At 42.6% G+C, this 18,504-nt stretch overlaps 2 protein-coding genes across 2 annotated transcripts in view; one reads left to right on the top strand and one right to left on the bottom strand.

Moving 5' to 3' along the window:
• Nucleotides 1-402: 402 nt before the first annotated feature.
• On the bottom strand, nt 403-14,623 carry neil1 (nei-like DNA glycosylase 1). Its single transcript, XM_020492169.2, has 11 exons — nt 10,793-14,623; nt 9,000-9,235; nt 8,622-8,870; nt 8,233-8,352; nt 7,805-7,970; nt 6,262-6,355; nt 2,335-2,456; nt 2,199-2,226; nt 944-1,005; nt 739-863; nt 403-650 (listed from the first exon to the last, which is right to left on the bottom strand). Exons 2-10 carry the CDS (start codon nt 9,218-9,220, stop codon nt 774-776), a joined length of 1,152 nt encoding a protein of 383 aa, XP_020347758.1. The 5' UTR covers nt 9,221-9,235; nt 10,793-14,623; the 3' UTR covers nt 403-650; nt 739-773.
• A 76-nt stretch (nt 14,624-14,699) lies between these two features.
• sema7a (semaphorin 7A (JohnMiltonHagen blood group)) overlaps nt 14,700-18,504 on the top strand; it is a 69,762-nt gene continuing 65,957 nt past the window's right edge. Inside the window, exon 1 of the mRNA XM_020492170.2 lies at nt 14,700-15,402. Within this exon, the coding sequence (XP_020347759.2) occupies nt 15,318-15,402 (85 nt within the window). The 5' untranslated portion in view covers nt 14,700-15,317. The remainder of the gene's footprint in view (nt 15,403-18,504) is intronic.

An 18,504-nucleotide genomic window follows, 5' to 3' on the forward strand; every position in this document is an offset into this window, starting at 1 on the left:
TGACTGTACACCAGAGGGAAAGAGGTTGGGCCTTTCTAGAAACGTTTTACCAGAAGCTTTTTATCCAAAACGATTCATGCATGAATAAATGTTTACGCATGGGTGGTCCCGGGAATTAAACCCAATATCCTGCCGTTGCAATGCTGTACCAAATGCATGAAAGGCTATTAATCCTTAACGGAGCACAGGTTTGTCAGTTATGCCACATTTAAGAACCCTTTATAAAGCACGACAGTGACAGCAAATTTAATGTGTTTATAAAAGGCTTTAAGCTGCATGTAATTTACAACGGGACCCCATGCATTTTTTTCATTCATATTTCAAATTGAGTTTTGTGGATGTTGTTGAAATAAGTCAATAAATGAAGGATTTATATATTTTAAAACAGCAAGCAGACCAAAATGATATCAAACGTTGTTTATTACATGGTACAAAAAGGGGATTTCTCTTTGCAGAACACATATCATAGACAGTTGTATTTTAAATGGCCCCGTTCAGTAATAGCTCTGTTCCGACAGCTACTTGCTTGTTCTACCTAGCAGCTTCTGGATTGAAAGCAAAAAATATATTTTTTTGGTTTCCTGCATGAAAAGGGACAATATTCTTCTACTGTCTGGCACGGTTTCTGGTCCCACTCCACGTCTGTGGGGCTGGAACACAGAGGATTCATAAATCATGACAAATCACATGATGCAGGCAAAGTTGAAAGACAAATTATCAAAAAGCCTCTCATCTCACTGGACTCTAACGGTGCTCTTCTGCTGAGGTCATGTTTACTTCCTCCTTCCTGCCCGTCTCTGAGGGACTTCCGTTTCCTTGATGTATTTTGGCTTCATCGGGCTCTCAGAGCGGGCCTTCTTTACCTGATGAGGGATGAGAATGGGAGGCGTGCTCATGTTTTGACTGTACAGTTAGAGTAGCTGGGGAAACAATCCCAACTCACCTTTTTTCCCCCTTTATAATCATGGTCATCTTCTTTCTTCACTATCATCTTTGTTTTGGCATCTAGCGGATGAGAAGAGGAGATCAACCCAATGAATGTAACTTTTTATGGCTGCAGGGGCAGTATTGAGTAGCTTGGATGAAAAGGTGGCCATTGTAAACGGCTCCTCAGTCACTAATGTATGCATATTATTAGTAGTATTGGATAGAAAACTCTCTAAAGTTTCCAAAACTGTCAAAATATTGTCTGTGAGTATAACAGAACTGATATTGCAGGCGAAACCCTGAGGAAAATCAAAACAGGAAGTGGCTTCTATTTTGAAAACTCCATGTTCCATAGCCTCACTTTGCTCCATTTAAAGGGATATGAACCAGATTCCTTTTCCTATCGCTTCCTCAAGGCATTAGTCTTCAGACAAAGTTTCAGGCTTTTATTTTGAAAAATGAGCCAGAACGATAACATCGCGTCAAGTGGTCACATGAGTTTTGCTTGCGCAACAGAGTTTGGACAGCTATTGCTTTTCCCTCTCCTACTGTGAAAGATATTTGCAGTTGATATATTATCGATTATATATTTTAAAAACAACCTGAGGATTGATTATAAAAAACGTTTGACATGTTTCTGTGGACATTATGGATATTATTTGGGATTTTCGTCTGAGTTGTCGTGACCGCTCTTTCCTGTGGATTTCTAAACATAACGCAACAAACAAACAGAGGTATTTTGGATATAAAAATAATCTTTATGGAACAAAAGGAACATTTGTTGTGTAACTGGGAGTCTCGTGAGTGAAAACATCCGAAGTTCATCAAAGGTAAAAGATGAATTTGATTGCTTTTCTGATTGTCGTGACCTAGCTACCTGATACTAATAGTACTTAATGTTTTATCATGCGATCGATAAACTTACACAAACGCTTGGATTGCTTTCGCTGTAAAGCATAATTTCAAAATCTGACACGACAGGTGGATTAACAAAAGGCTAAGCTGTGTTTTCCTATATTGCACTTGTGATTTCATGAATATAAAAATGTATAGTAATATTTATTGTATGTAGCGCTATGCTATTCAGCGGTTGCTGATGACACTTATCCCGATAGTGGGATTGCAGCCATAACAAGTTAAACTGGTATTACTGATGCCTCTATACCGCCAGTCAGTTTCTTAGGACTGGCCTTGTTAACCACTAACTAGAGTAAGAGACTGTTGGATTGTGGAAGGGTTCTCTTCTGTTTTAGGCTCTGCTAGTGCCTCACCTTTAGGAGCCATGGGACCTGGATCTCCCTGAAACCAGACAAAACAATCACATCACATGTCTGAAAGGTGTGTTGTGTGTGTGTGTGTGTGTGTGTGTGTGTGTGTGTGTGTGTGTGTGTGTGTGTGTGTGCTCACCTTGAACCACATAGTTCTGCCGTTGTGATCTCTTACAGACTTCATCCCCTCCACACAGTAACACTGGAGCCACGATTTGAAGTCAGTGTAGTCCATTTTCTCTGGGTCGTAACCTTTACCACCTAATAACACAATACATATGAATAAAACATAGCCTTGTTCTCTGGGTCGTAACCACTAATAAAACAGCCTTGTTCTCTGGGTCGTAACCACTAATAAAACAGCCTTGTTCTCTGGGTCGTAACCACTAATAAAACAGCCTTGTTCTCTGGGTCGTAACCACTAATAAAACAGCCTTATTCTCTGGGTCGTAACCACTAATAAATCAGCCTTGTTCTCTGGGTCGTAACCACTAATAAAACAGCCTTGTTCTCTGGGTCGTAACCACTAATAAAACAGCCTTGTTCTCTGGGTCGTAACCACTAATAAAACATAGCCTTGTTCTCTGGGTCGTAACCACTAATAAAACATAGCCTTGTTCTCTGGGTCGTAACCACTAATAAAACATAGCCTTGTTCTCTGGGTCGTAACCACTAATAAAATAGCCTTGTTCTCTGGGTCGTAACCACTAATAAAACAGCCTTGTTCTCTGGGTCGTAACCACTAATAAATCAGCCTTGTTCTCTGGGTCGTAACCACTAATAAAACACAGCCTTGTTCTCTGGGTCGTAACCACTAATAAAACAGCCTTGTTCTCTGGGTCGTAACCACTAATAAAACACAGCCTTGTTCTCTGGGTCGTAACCTTACCCACCTCATAACAGTCATACAGGGAAGGAATCCTAGAAATAGAACCAGAAACCAGAACAGTAGCCTGAATGGTTCTATTATAAAAGACAGGAAATGAGCAAGGCTCTGAAACATTGTATTCTATAGAACAGGTTTGTGGTCATACGCACATCCTTTAAAAACATACTGTAGGTGCTGGGCTAATGAAGAATACCAGTATAGAACAAGAAGGCCCTCACTGTTAAAAACATACTGTAGGTGCTGGGCTAATGAAGAATACCAGTATAGAACAAGAAGGCCCTCACTGTTAAAAACATACTGTAGGTGCTGGGCTAATGAAGAATACCAGTATAGAACAAGAAGGCCCTCACTGTTAAAAACATACTGTAGGTGCTGGGCTAATGAAGAATACCAGTATAGAACAAGGCCCTCACTGTTAAAAACATACTGTAGGTGCTGGGCTAATGAAGAATACCAGTATAGAACAAGAAGGCCCTCACTGTTAAAAACATACTGTAGGTGCTGGGCTAATGAAGAATACCAGTATAGAACAAGAAGGCCCTCACTGTTAAAAACATACTGTAGGTGCTGGGCTAATGAAGAATACCAGTATAGAACAAGAAGGCCCTCACTGTTAAAAACATACTGTAGGTGCTGGGCTAATGAAGAATACCAGTATAGAACAAGAAGGCCCTCACTGTTAAAAACATACTGTAGGTGCTGGGCTAATGAAGAATACCAGTATAGAACAAGAAGGCCCTCACTGTTAAAAACATACTGTAGGTGCTGGGCGAATGAAGAATACCAGTGTAGAACAAGGCCCTCGCTGTTAAAGCTCCCAATTCACAGCTCTCTTGATGTTTCCACCTGAAACTGATCTCTGTCAGGTCAAACAAACTAACTAAGTGGTCACATTCCTACTTGGTCATTTTGTAAATAAACTGAGCAAAAAAAGAATCGTCCTCTCATTGTCAACTCCATTTATTTTCAGCAAACTTAACATGTGCAAATATTTGTATGAACATAAGATTCAACAAATTGAGAAACTGAACACGTTCCACAGACATGTGACTAACAGAAATGGAATAATGTGTCCCTGAACAAAGGGGGGGTCAAACTCAAAAGTAACAGTCAGTATCTGGTGTGGCCACCAGCTGCATTAAGTACTGCAGTGCATCTCCTCCTCATGAACTGCACCAGATTTGCCAGTTCTTGCTGTGAGATGTTACCCCACTCGTCCACCAAGGCACCTGCAAGTTCCCGGACATTTCTGGGGGGAATGGCCCTAGCCCTCACCCGCCGATCTATGGTCTCAGACGTGCTCAATGGGATTGAGATCCGGGCTCTTCGCTGGCCATGGCAGAACACTGACATTCCCACCTTGCAGGAAATCATGCACAGAACAATGTGCCTAACATTGTTATGCTGGAGGGTCATGTCAGGATAAGCCGGCAGGAAGGGTACCACATGAGAGAGCAGGATGTCTTCCCAGACAACAGGCTCAGTCCGACGATGCTGTGACACACCACCCCAAACAATGACGGACCCGCCACCTCCAAATCGATCCCGCTCCAGAGTACAGGCCTCGGTGTAACGCTCATTCCTTCGACGATAAACGCGAATCTGACCATCGACCCTGGTGAGACAAAACCGCAACTCGTCAGTGAAGAGCACTTTTTGCCAGTCCTGTCTGGTCCAGCGATGGTGGGTTTGTGCCATAGGTGACGTTGTTGCCGGTGATGTCAGGTGAGGACCTGCCTTACAACAGGTCTACAAGCCCTCAGTCCAGCCTCTCTCAGCCTATTGCGGACAGTCTGAGCACTGATGGAGGGATTGTGCGTTCCTGGTATAAATCAGGCAGTTGTTGTCCTGTACCTGTCCTGTACCTGTCCTGCAGGTGCGATGTACCGATCCTGTGCAGGTGCTGTTCCATGTGGTCTGCCACTGCGAGGACAATCAGCTGTCCGTCCTGTCTCCCTGTAGCAGGCATCTCACAGTACGGACATTGCAATTTATTGCCCTGGCCACATCTGCAGTCCTCCTTGCAGCATGCCTAAAGCACGTTCATGCAGATGAGCAGGGACCCTGGACATCTTTCTTTTGGTGTTTTTCAGAGTCAGTAGACAGGCCTCTTTAGTGCCCTAAGTTTTCATAACTGTGACCTTAATTGCCTACCGTCTGTAAGCTGTTAGTGTCTTAACGACCATTCCACAGGTGCATGTTCATTAATTGTTTATGGTTCATTGTACAAGCAGCATGGGGAAACAGTGTTTAAACCCACTACAATGAAGATCTGAAGTTATTTTGATTTTTACGAATTATCTTTGAAAGACAGGGTCCTGAAAAAAGGGATGTTTTTGCTGAGTTTATATAACTGTAACTACTACACCTGCCCATCTCATTGATATCAAATTATTATAGATACACATTGTTTTTGAACCCACCATGTGGTCATGTGAGGTGAAATGTGTATATTTTGGAATGTGAACACTCAGTGTGTTTGACCTGACGAATATCCGTTTCGGATTGAAACGTTGTCAACAAAGCTGTGAATTGGGGGGCTTTAAATAGTGTGAGGGCCTTCTTTGTTCTTTAATTGTATTGTATTCCAACAATAGATTTCATATCACGAACCAACATTAAACAACCTACAAAAACAGCGAGGAAGCGTGAGCTTTACCACCTAATAAAGGTCATCAGGCAGAGGGAGCACCAGTGTTTCCTCTAAATGTTATTAGCCGTGGCGGTCAGCACTGGTGACTTCTTAAAAGGACCTTCTTCCCCCCCCCAAAAAATGTTTGGTGGGGGGTGGCTTATGATGTGTTAATATGCCATGGCAGCAAAAAAAACAGAATTACAGTAAATCAGGTTTAAAAAAAAGGAAACTGAACAGGAAACAAAAAAACAAAATGACGGTAAACTTGAGGTCACTATGACTATTACATTACCAATCTCTTTCCTTTGTCCAAGAGCTGTTGATTCATAACGTTACATGGTTGGTGGTCACGTAAAATGACTCGTGTGTCTGTCAGGAAATTGAGACTTGTAATAGGTAGGTTTAACAAGCCAATTAGGGTCATTTTTATGAGAGATTGTTCCAGTTCAGTTAACACAGTCAGCAGTGACACTGCACCCAACAGCAGAGCCATACTGTACACAACTTGATAGTTAATGGGAAAACTGCGTATATCATTGTACCTAACTTGATGACCTCCAGAGGTACTGTGTGACAGAGACGGAGCAGGTCTGGAGTCTCACTCTCATCCTCCTTCACAGCAGCTCTGTCTGAGATCTGATCAACACAGGAAACAGTAGTTAGTGGATATATGAATAACAGAAAGACTACCGCAGAGCATCATGCTATCAGCTATACCGCGGAGAAGCATGCTATCAGCTAAACCGCGGAGCAGCATGCTATCAGCTAAACCGCGGAGCAGCATGCTATCAGCTAAACCGCGGAGCAGCATGCTATCAGCTAAACCGCGGAGCAGCATGCTATCAGCTAAACCGCGGAGCAGCATGCTATCAGCTAAACCGCGGAGCAGCATGCTATCAGCTAAACCGCGGAGCAGCATGCTATCAGCTAAACCGCGGAGCAACATGCTATCAGCTAAACCGCGGAGCAGCATGCTATCAGCTATACAGTAAAGTACATTACTGAGTTTGGGTAAACCAAATGTTAATCTGATTACATTCAGTTACTTTTAGATTACTTTCCCCTCAAGAGGCATTAGAAGTAGACAACAATGCATGTTACCAATTGAACCACATCTATTGCAGGATAAATCCATGTTAAGGTTTACATAGCTGGCCATATATGGATGTTGAAGTTTACTTTATGGGTTGGTTATGTAGGCTTCATCACTTTCTACTACATAATAATAATAATAATACTATTCAATTATCTTTACATGAATATATATAATTTACAAGTCCAAAAATGGATGAAGCAAACACAGATTGCCTATTGATGTATTTTATCAGCATGAATTAAAAGCCCCACGTTTATTCCACAGGCTGGGATCTGCACTATGAAGCTGTTACACATGTGGCTGGCCATTGGTTGATAGGCAGGTTAAACTTCTTGATTTCAACCATCATTGGGTTCAAATACACATTTTGATTTGTGAACAGCCATCCACAATCCGTAAGGCGCAAATAGCTAAATGAGAGAGCAGCAGTGTGATTCACATCAATGTGCTATGTAGATATCAATAATAAGTGATATCCGTATCGCCGTAGACGACACCTCTGCTGTCATCCTTTACCTCCAAGCGTTTATTGAAGTTGGATAATCTTAGGATGCCGACAGCAGTCGCACCATTGGAAGACATAGCTTGTACTGCAACCTACAAAAGCCTGTTCCTGCTCTTTCCCCACAAGCCATCAAACACATTTGATGGGTCATCATAGGGGTCTCTGACATCATAGGGGTCTCTGACATCATAGGGGTCTCTGACATCATAGGGGTCTCTGACATCATAGGGGTCTCTGATTGGTGGTCAGACTCGCTCAGGTGAAACTTGTGCTTTTTTTCAATGCTGATTTGAATGTCATTGAGAAAACAGAGAAGTGTCCGGTATTTTTTCTCTCGCAAACATCCTTTCTGAATTTAAAAGTAATCATCTAGTTTTTCAAAAGTATCTAATCTGATTACAATATTTTTGCTGGTAACGGATTACAGTTACCGGTTTTTGTAATCCCTTAAATGTAATGCAATGGCACTGGCCTGCCCTCTCACTTCTCTGTCGGTGACCTCCTCTTTGACCTCGGTGTTGGTGACCTCCTCTTTGACTTCTGTGTCTGTGACCTCCACTTTAACAACTGACTTCCGGTCCTCGTCAGACAGATGTGTTTGAAGTCCTTCCAGAACCGTCCGAGCCTTCACAAAAGGAGGGATGTTTAATCTAAAAGAACAAAGAGTAACTCAATTAACGCTCATTGTATCAGAAGAAGGTCTATTTCTCGCAAGATGAGAATGAAGAATTCTAGGGAATTTCAATTCATCAGGGAAGGAAAGAAATGTCATAGCTGGAAAATGTGCTTGTACAACAATGGTGTTGGTAGTTTAGTTTTTGACTCACAATAGCCGACAACACATGGTTCTAATAGTAAAACAATGTCATAGTCTAAATCAGGCTTAACATAGATGTTGGGGCTGTGGGTCACCTAAAGAGGATCTCAGCTCTCAGGTAGTTGCCAATGCCGTTAAAGTACTTCTGGTTCAACAGAACCTCACAGATGGGCCGGTCGAACGCTCTGTCGGACAGGTGGGAAAGGACATTCTCCCTGGAACAGAAACGACGTACGGCAATGTAGAACAGTGGTCATATAGTCACACCCACTACAAAATGTACCATCTGAACCCTGAAACCTTGGCTTACCATCTGAACTGATGGTGGGAGGATTTGTAGACAACAAACAAGAGGTGATTTAGAGAAGACAGTTTTAATGTTGATGTTTGGCACTATACCCCTGTTCTAATAGGATCTAACCCCACTGTGTAATGCTGATCCATTTCATCTCCTATTAGGTTCTGGAGTTTGAACAATGGCTACCTGTAGCTCAGGTACTCAAACATGATACAGGGCCCTCGGTTGAGTTGCCAGGTCCCGTTGGGTTGCCAGCTGCCAAAGCGGCGTGTGTCCACAAAGCTCAGAACCCTACAGGGCTTCTCATTGGTGTAGAACCGCAGGTGGGAATGTTTAGGAAGCTCCGCCTCCGTGGTGAAACGGAAGAATCCAGACATTCCGAAACGGAAGACGATGTCCATGGTCTGGACCTGGTTGACCTGACCTTTCTTCCCCCTGACAATATAATAGAATGGTATTTAATTCTCCATCTTTCAAAGTAACTTCATATTTTTGGTCCACCACCACAAAAAAAACAGTAACCTTGTGGCGACTATTCCGCCTCTTAACTTCTCGGTTACCTACCGCCTGCATCTCCCCTGAGCAGAGTCACTCTTCTGGGGGGTTAGAGTGAGGCGGACCTCCTTGCCTCTGGAGGTGGCGATGATGGTGTAGGCCGGGCAGGAGAAGGAGACCTCAGGGTTCTTACTGACCTCTGATTTTTGTACTGGGCCAGTGAAGACCACTCCCCCACACATCCTGTTGACAAACAGACTGGCCAAGTGTAACTCTGGACCCTCAGGCATGGTGGTGGTGTGGTTCTGAAGAAGAGATAGACAAATAGAGAGGGACAGTAGATAGAGAAAGGGGTAGGAGAGGGAAAGGAGACACAGCGGGACAGAGAGAGAAAGACAGGGGTAGGAGAGGGACAGGAGACACAGCGGGACAGAGAGAGAAAGACAGGGGTAGGAGAGGGAAAGGAGACACAGTGGGACAGAGAGAGAGACAGGGGTAGGAGAGGGAAAGGAGACACAGTGGGACAGAGAGAGAGACAGGGGTAGGAGAGAGAAAGGAGACACAGCGGGACAGAGAGAGAGACAGGGGTAGGAGAGGGAAAGGAGACACAGTGGGACAGAGAGAGAGACAGGGGTAGAAGAGGGACAGGAGACAGCGGGACAGAGAGAGAGACAGGGGACACAGCGGGACAGTAGATAGAGAGAGACAGGGGTAGGAGAGGGAAAGGAGACAGCGGGACAGAGAGAGAGACAGGGGTAGGAGAGGGAAAGGAGACAGCGGGACAGAGAGAGACAGGGGTAGGAGAGGGAAAGGAGACAGCGGGACAGAGAGAGAGACAGGGGTAGGAGAGGGAAAGGAGACACAGTGGGACAGAGAGAGAGACAGGGGTAGAAGAGGGACAGGAGACAGCGGGACAGAGAGAGACAGGGGTAGGAGAGGGAAAGGAGACAGCGGGACAGAGAGAGAGACAGGGGTAGGAGAGGGAAAGGAGACACAGTGGGACAGAGAGAGAGACAGGGGTAGGAGAGGGACAGGAGACAGCGGGACAGAGAGAGACAGGGGTAGGAGAGGGAAAGGAGACAGCGGGACAGAGAGAGAGACAGGGGTAGGAGAGGGAAAGGAGACAGCGGGACAGAGAGAGAGACAGGGGTAGGAGAGGGAAAGGAGACACAGTGGGACAGAGAGAGAGACAAGGGTAGGAGAGGGAAAGGAGACAGTGGGACAGAGAGAGAGACAGGGGTAGGAGAGGGAAAGGAGACAGTGAGACAGAGAGAGAGAGACAGGGGTAGGAGAGAGAAAGGAGACACAGTGGGACAGAGAGAGAGAGAGAGAGAGAGAGAGACAGGGGCAGAGACGGAACAGATCGAGAGAGACGGGGACAGATAGAGAACAACAAGGGGGGCCAGATAGAGAAGGACAAGGGGACCAAATAGAGGACAGGAATCAGTCTCTACACGCACTATGGGCAGATCAACTATGTAACCAAAGTCAATGTATCTGTGATGTAACGTTAGTTAGCTAACTAACTTGGAAGCTTAACTTTCACATTTTTCAATTAACAGTGTTGACATGTCTTGCAATTTGTAACAGGCAATAACTAAGTTACGGGTAACTTGCATGCAAAGCTATATACAAAAGTTACTGCTAACTTACATGAATGGACATGAGCTAGCTGGCACATGGATGTTACCAAACAAGAAGTTATGTAACGTCGTTCTGCGGTCACTAAATTAGATAGTTGTGTGCTTCAAATATCGTACCTTGCTAACTTACACACGTTGTTGTTGGACATGTTATACAATTATAAATTATATTTCCCAGTTTATATCAATGAACAATGTTTATGACGAATATTTCTTTACCTGTGCGCTGCTCCCGGGAACTGCGAGGGGAATTCACGTCAACACACCAACAGAGTGAACATGCTTGGTCGCCCAGCAGCATTACTAAACTAGACTAATGGCAGATGGGACTTGTAGTCCCAACAGAGTGAACATGCTTGGTCGACCAGCAGCATTACTAAACTAGACTAATGGCAGATGGGACTTGTAGTCCCAACAGAGTGAACATGCTTGGTCGACCAGCAGCATTACTAAACTAGACTAATGGCAGATGGGACTTGTAGTCCCAACAGAGTGAACATGCTTGGTCGACCAGCAGCATTACTAAACTAGACTAATGGCAGATGGGACTTGTAGTCCCAACAGAGTGAACATGCTTGGTCGACCAGCAGCATTACTAAACTAGACTAATGGCAGATGGGACTTGTAGTCCCAACAGAGTGAACATGCTTGGTCGACCAGCAGCATTACTCAACTAGACTAATGGCAGATGGAACTTGTAGTCCCAACAGAGTGAACATGCTTGGTCGACCAGCAGCATTACTAAACTAGACTAATGGCAGATGGGACTTGTAGTCCCAACAGAGTGAACATGCTTGGTCGACCAGCAGCATTACTAAACTAGACTAATGGCAGATGGGACTTGTAGTCCCAACAGAGTGAACATGCTTGGTCGCCCAGCAGCATTACTAAACTAGACTAATGGCAGATGGGACTTGTAGTCCCAACAGAGTGAACATGCTTGGTCGACCAGCAGCATTACTAAACTAGACTAATGGCAGATGGAACTTGTAGTCCCAACAGAGTGAACATGCTTGGTCGACCAGCAGCATTACTAAACTAGACTAATGGCAGATGGGACTTGTAGTCCCAACAGAGTGAACATGCTTGGTCGACCAGCAGCATTACTAAACTAGACTAATGGCAGATGGGACTTGTAGTCCCAACAGAGTGAACATGCTTGGTCGACCAGCAGCATTACTAAACTAGACTAATGGCAGATGGGACTTGTAGTTCCAACAGAGTGAACATGCTTGGTCGACCAGCAGCATTACTAAACTAGACTAATGGCAGATGGGACTTGTAGTCCCAACAGAGTGAACATGCTTGGTCGACCAGCAGCATTACTAAACTAGACTAATGGCAGATGGGACTTGTAGTCCCAACAGAGTGAACATGCTTGGTCGACCAGCAGCATTACTAAACTAGACTAATGGCAGATGGGACTTGTAGTTCCACATCACAACGTTATCAAATCGGGTCAATTGTAATGTTTTAGAAAGACAAATGTTTAAATATACAAAACATAAATTTCAAAATGGTAATTATTTTTCAAGCACATACATAAACAGATGTAGACATGAGAAATACATCATCAGATTAACAGCATATTAATCATGCAAAAACACGTTGAAATGATCATGGTCCACTCACTAAACATTTACAACATTCTTCCTTACACATGATATTCTACACATCACAATGTCCATCTTGCACTTTTGATTGAATTAGTGTGTGATCCATTCACTTAATCATAGTTCCTTTTTTCCCCCAAGACCCCCTCACAGACTTAGCTATAGATTATAACACCAGATAATGTGATTTAACCCAAAGAAGGTGGTATCCATTATACTGAGAGTTACCGGTTAGGTACCATTTGGTGTAACACGGAAGATTTTCGACCAAAACTTGCCGATACCGTCTTCATCCTCAATTAGAGGAAACAGGAATCTCATAAAATGTCATTGTCCAGTTGCAGGGGGTCAGTTAGAATTTAGAAAATGCTCAGTTATTTTTGCCCCATGAAGTAATCCCAAAATAATTACGCCACAATCTCGTCTATATCAAGTATTCTGTCATCGGTCAAGACAGCTGGGTGTCCTGATAAGACTCCTGTCTGGAATAAACAACATTATGAGACTGAAACCATTCCACCTGGAATAAAACAACATTATAGGACTGAAACCACTCCACCTGGAATAAACAACATTATGGTACTGAAACCACTCCACCTGGAATAAACAACATTATGGGACTGAAACCACTCCACCTGGAATAAACAACATTATGGGACTGAAACCACTCCACCTGGAATAAACAACATTATGGGACTGAAACCATTCCACCTGGAATAAACAACATTATGGGACTGAAACCATTCCACCTGGAATAAACAACATTATGGGACTGAAACCACTCCACCTGGAATAAACAACATTATGGGACTGAAACCACTCCACCTGGAATAAACAACATTATGGGACTGAAACCACTCCACCTGGAATAAACAACATTATGAGACTGAAACCATTCCACCTGGAATAAAACAACATTATGGGACTGAAACCATTCCACCTGGAATAAACAACATTATGGGACTGAAACCACTCCACCTGGAATAAACAACATTATGGGACTGAAACCACTCCACCTGGAATAAACAACATTATGAGACTGAAACCACTCCACCTGGAATAAACAACATTATGGGACTGAAACCACTCCACCTGGAATAAACAACATTATGAGACTGAAACCACTCCACCTGGAATAAACATTATGGGACTGAAACCACTCCACCTGGAATAAACAACATTATGGGACTGAAACCACTCCACCTGGAATAAACAACATTATGAGACTGAAACCACTCCACCTGGAATAAACAACATTATGGGACTGAAACCACTCCACCTGGAATAAACAACATTATGAGACTGAAACCACTCCACCTGGAATAAACATTATGGGACTGAAACCACTCCACCTGGAATAAACAACATTATGGGACTGAAACCATTCCACCTGGAATAAACAACATTATGGGACTGAAACCACTCCACTTGGAATAAACAACATTGTGGGACTGAAACCATTCCACCTGGAATAAACAACATTATGGGACTGAAACCACTCCACCTGGAATAAACAACATTATGGGACTGAAACCACTCCAACTGGAATAAACATTATGGGACTGAAACCACTCCACCCGGAATAAACATTATGGGACTGAAACCACTCCACCTGGAATAAACATTATGGGACTGAAACCACTCCAACTGGAATAAACATTATGGGACTGAAACCACTCCACCTGGAATAAACATTATGGGACTGAAACCACTCCACCTGGGGAAAAAAATGAAAATAAAAACATTCAATCATGTATGTATTGTTGTTGACAAAGTGCGCATGCACACAATATATAGATTAGATACAAATATAAGACAGATTCTTGTAAATTGATTGGACATTTTCAGGCACACGACACAATTAAGGCTCAAAATGTCTGACACTGGCAGAACGTAGACAGGACCTACGACCGCACGTAGTGGTACTTAATCAGCAGACTTAGACTCTGTCACACTGAACCAGCCAAGACTTCCAACAATCGTTTACGTACGACCTGAATTTGCCCACGACGTGGAGATTTTGTCTGAGATGGCAAAATCGTGGCATATTGGTGCGTTCAACACACCTGGGAACTCAGAAAAATACGAGGTCAAATCATGACATCAATGATCTTCAAAATCAAACAGTAATCTAAGAACTTGGGAAAGCAGATAAAGTGTCACACATGGAAAACACCGAATCCTACTAATTACTACACAATTAATGTTACTTTTTTTTGTTTTGAACCGACTTCGCCGTCTGACAGAGCAGGGCACCTTCGTCACACCATGGAGGCAGTCTGATTCCGAATGCAATCAACTTTAAACTGCATGCAAAAACCATGCTTTAATTAACAAGCAGCGATATTTAATCCAATCGTCTCTTCCCACCCGCAACTATAACAAATAAAATGAGGGAGTCGGGTGTCTCGCTTTCTCTACGGTCTTTGTTTATGTTTCCCTGGCAACAAACAGCTAGCTAGCTAGCTAGCGTTATCGTGTGATTGTTTTTAGCCATCTGGCGTTTCATTTGTTGACTTGCTCTTATCCACATGGATCTATCAAACACTCATCTGTAGCTGACTAGTCACGGCAGGCAACAACATATGCACATTGGCTCCCCTTATCGAAATAAAAACCAAGATAGAAATAAATATAAGTTTTTTTGTTATTTTAGTAGTAATGTTATTTTTGTAATGTGATGGGTAGTTATTTTAGTAGTGTTTTTTTTATTTTAGTAGTAACGTTACATTTGTAAGGTGATGGAAGTTAATTTATAAGTGTTTTATTTTAGCAGTAACGTTACATTTGTAATGTGATGGGTAGTTATTTTGTAAGTGTTTTTATTTTAGCAGTAACGTTAGATTTGTAATGTGATGTGTAGTTATTTTATAAGTGTTTTTATTTTAGCAGTAACGTTAGATTTAAAATGGGACAAAAACGTTGAACCCGGAGTGAAGGGAGGCGGGTTACAAGCTCCCTCCCTCTACCTTCGGGGATGTATCTGTTATTTCCCAGTGCTTGCGATGAACGCAGAGGAGACGGACAGCAACGTATTCATTTCCACGTTCATCATGATTCCAACGCATTGCCGTCATGGCAACACCAATGAATTCTTCTGAGTAGTTTGACCGCAAAATCAAAGCATAAAAATGAATTTGCTTGTTTTTCTTGTTTTGATTAATTTTCCATTTACCCGAGGTGTGAGGGATATACCAAGACTCATCTTGAGACAAGGTAAGTCTCAATTCTGTGACTGCTGCTGCACACGGCACCTGTTCATTAACTGTAACACTTTTGCAACGAAGGCTGTCATGTCTGATTCAAAGTGTCAATAATATAATAATAATAATAATGTATTACCGTTGTAAAACGATTTTCATTACATAATAATAATCCCAAAGTGCAAAAAATCTAAACATTTTTTATTAAATTTTTAAAATAAATTTTAAAAGTAAATATATATTTATATATATCGTACCATATCATAAAAACAACAATCAACGTCTAGGAGGAAGGGTAGTCAGATCAAGATGAGTCCCAACCCAATGTGTCTAACCCCTTTTAAACATCATGTGTTTGAGCTACAAAACTTAACTGGGGCTGAGCTAGATCTGTATTTGTGAGACAAGAGCAGATCCTTAACTGGCCCAGGTCTTTTTTACATTTTGTTTTATAAAAGCATCTTTAGATTCAGAAGGGTTTGAGCTACAAACTATTAAAAGTTATCTATGGAAAGCTGAGACTCACAAACACTTAACATGTTCTGATCTATGACGCCCAGAAAGTACACAGGAGTCGTTAAAAGGTAGGCGGTTCTTCTACATAGAAGACCATAGGAGATCCCAGGTCATAGTGTCTATAATACTGTAAAGGGTTCTTCTACATAGAAGACCATAGGAGATCCCAGGTCATAGTGTCTATAATACTGTAAAGGGTTCTTCTACATAGAAGACATTAGGAGATCCCAGGTCATAGTGTCTATAATACTGTAAAGGGTTCTTCTACATAGAAGACATTAGGAGATCCCAGGTCATAGTGTCTATAATACTGTAAAGGGTTCTTCTACATAGAAGACATTAGGAGATCCCAGGTCATAGTGTCTATAATACTGTAAAGGGTTCTTCTACATAGAAGACATTAGGAGATCCCAGGTCATAGTGTCTATAATACTGTAAAGGGTTCTTCTACATAGAAGACATTAGGAGATCCCAGGTCATAGTGTCTATAATTTACATTTTTATTTTTATTTATTTCACCTTTATTTAACCAGGTAGGCAAGTTGAGAACAAGTTCTCATTTACAATGGCGACCTGGCCAAGATAAAGCAAAGCAGTTCGACAGATAAAACGACACAGAGTTACACATGGAGTAAAACAAACATACAGTCAATAATACAGTATAAACAAGTCTATATACAATGTGAGCAAATGAGGTGAGAAGGGAGGTAAAGGCAAAAAAGGCCATGGTGGCAAAGTAAATACAATATAGCAAGTAAAACACTGGAATGGTAAATTTGCAATGGAAGAATGTGCAAAGTAGAAATAAAAATAATGGGGTGCAAAGGAGCAAAATAAATAAATAAATTAAATACAGTAGGGAAAGAGGTAGTTGTTTGGGCTAAATTATAGGTGGGCTATGTACAGGTGCAGTAATCTGTGAGCTGCTCTGACAGTTGGTGCTTAAAGCTAGTGAGGGAGATAAGTGTTTCCAGTTTCAGAGATGTTTGTAGTTCGTTCCAGTCATTGGCAGCAGAGAACTGGAAGGAGGCAAGTTGAGAACAAGTTCTCATTTACAATTGCGACCTGGCCAAGATAAAGCAAAGCAGTTCGACACAAACAACAACACAGAGTTACACATGGAGTAAAACAAACATACAGTCAATAATACAGTAGGAAAATAAGTCTATATGCAATGTGAGCAAATGAGGTGAGATAAGGGAGGTAAAGGCAATAAATAGGCCATGGTGGCGAAGTAAATACAATATAGCAATTAAAACACTGGAATGGTAGATTTGACACTAGATGAGTGTGCAAAGTAGAAACACTGGGGTGCAAAGGAGCAAAATAAATAAATACAGTAAGGGAAGAGGGTAGTTGTTTGGGCTATTTATAGATGGGCTATGAACATGAATAAATGAAAGTCAGATAAATGAAAAGCAGATTTTTTGCTGGGGTCTTGGGACTGATAGGATTAAGGACTACTTTAACCCTCTAGAGTGGATGTCCACACCCCCCGCGGACATCTAATTAGCATAATAAAAACATCCCCATTAATAATCTGTCAGGTTAAGATGGAGAGAGAGATCTATCCACCACATCCCCATTCATAATCTGTCAGGTTAAGATGGAGAGAGAGAGATTTATCCACCACATCCCCATTAATAATCTGTCAGGTTAAGATGGAGAGAGAGAGATTTATCCACCACATCCCCATTAATAATCTGTCAGGTTAAGATGGAGAGAGAGATCTATCCACCACATCCCCATTAATAATCTGTCAGGTTAAGATGGAGAGAGAGATCTATCCACCACATCCCCATTCATAATCTGTCAGGTTAAGATGGAGAGAGAGAGATCTATCCACCACATCCCCATTAATAATCTGTCAGGTTAAGATGGAGAGAGATCTATCCACCACATCCCCATTAATAATCTGTCAGGTTAAGATGGAGAGAGAGATCTATCCACCACATCCACATTAATAATCTGTCAGGTTAAGATGGAGAGAGAGAGATCTATCCACCACATCCACATTAATAATCTGTCAGGTTAAGAAGGAGAGAGAGATCTATCCACCACATCCGCCGATCTCGCACTTCCGCATCTGCAGTGAAAGGTGACAGAACCAGAGCGGCGTTTGTCAGACCAGGAGGTGTCCGAAAGATCGGACGTCTCGCAAAGTTGTCTGTTGCGTCCGAACGGTTACACAATATTATGAGGGAGGAGAGGGAGAGAGCGAATTAGAGAGAGCATACTTAGATTCACACAGGACACCGGATAAGACAGGATAAATACTCCAGATATAACAAACTGACCCTAGCCCCCCGACACATAAACTACTGCAGCATAAATACTGGAGGCTGAGACAGGAGGGGTCAGGAGACACTGTGGCCCCATCCGAGGACACCCCCGGACAGGGCCAAACAGGAAGGATATAACCCCACCCACTTTGCCAAAGCACAGCCCCCACACCACTAGAGGGATATCTTCAACCACCAACTTACCATCCTGAGACAAGGCTGAGTATACACCCCCGGACAAGGCCAACCAGGCAGGATATAACCCCACCCACTTTGCCAAAGCACAGCCCCCACACCACTAGAGGGATATCTTCAAA

The sequence above is a fragment of the Oncorhynchus kisutch genome, linkage group LG10 (genome assembly GCF_002021735.2).
Source record: "Oncorhynchus kisutch isolate 150728-3 linkage group LG10, Okis_V2, whole genome shotgun sequence".
NCBI classification, from domain to species: domain Eukaryota; kingdom Metazoa; phylum Chordata; class Actinopteri; order Salmoniformes; family Salmonidae; genus Oncorhynchus; species Oncorhynchus kisutch.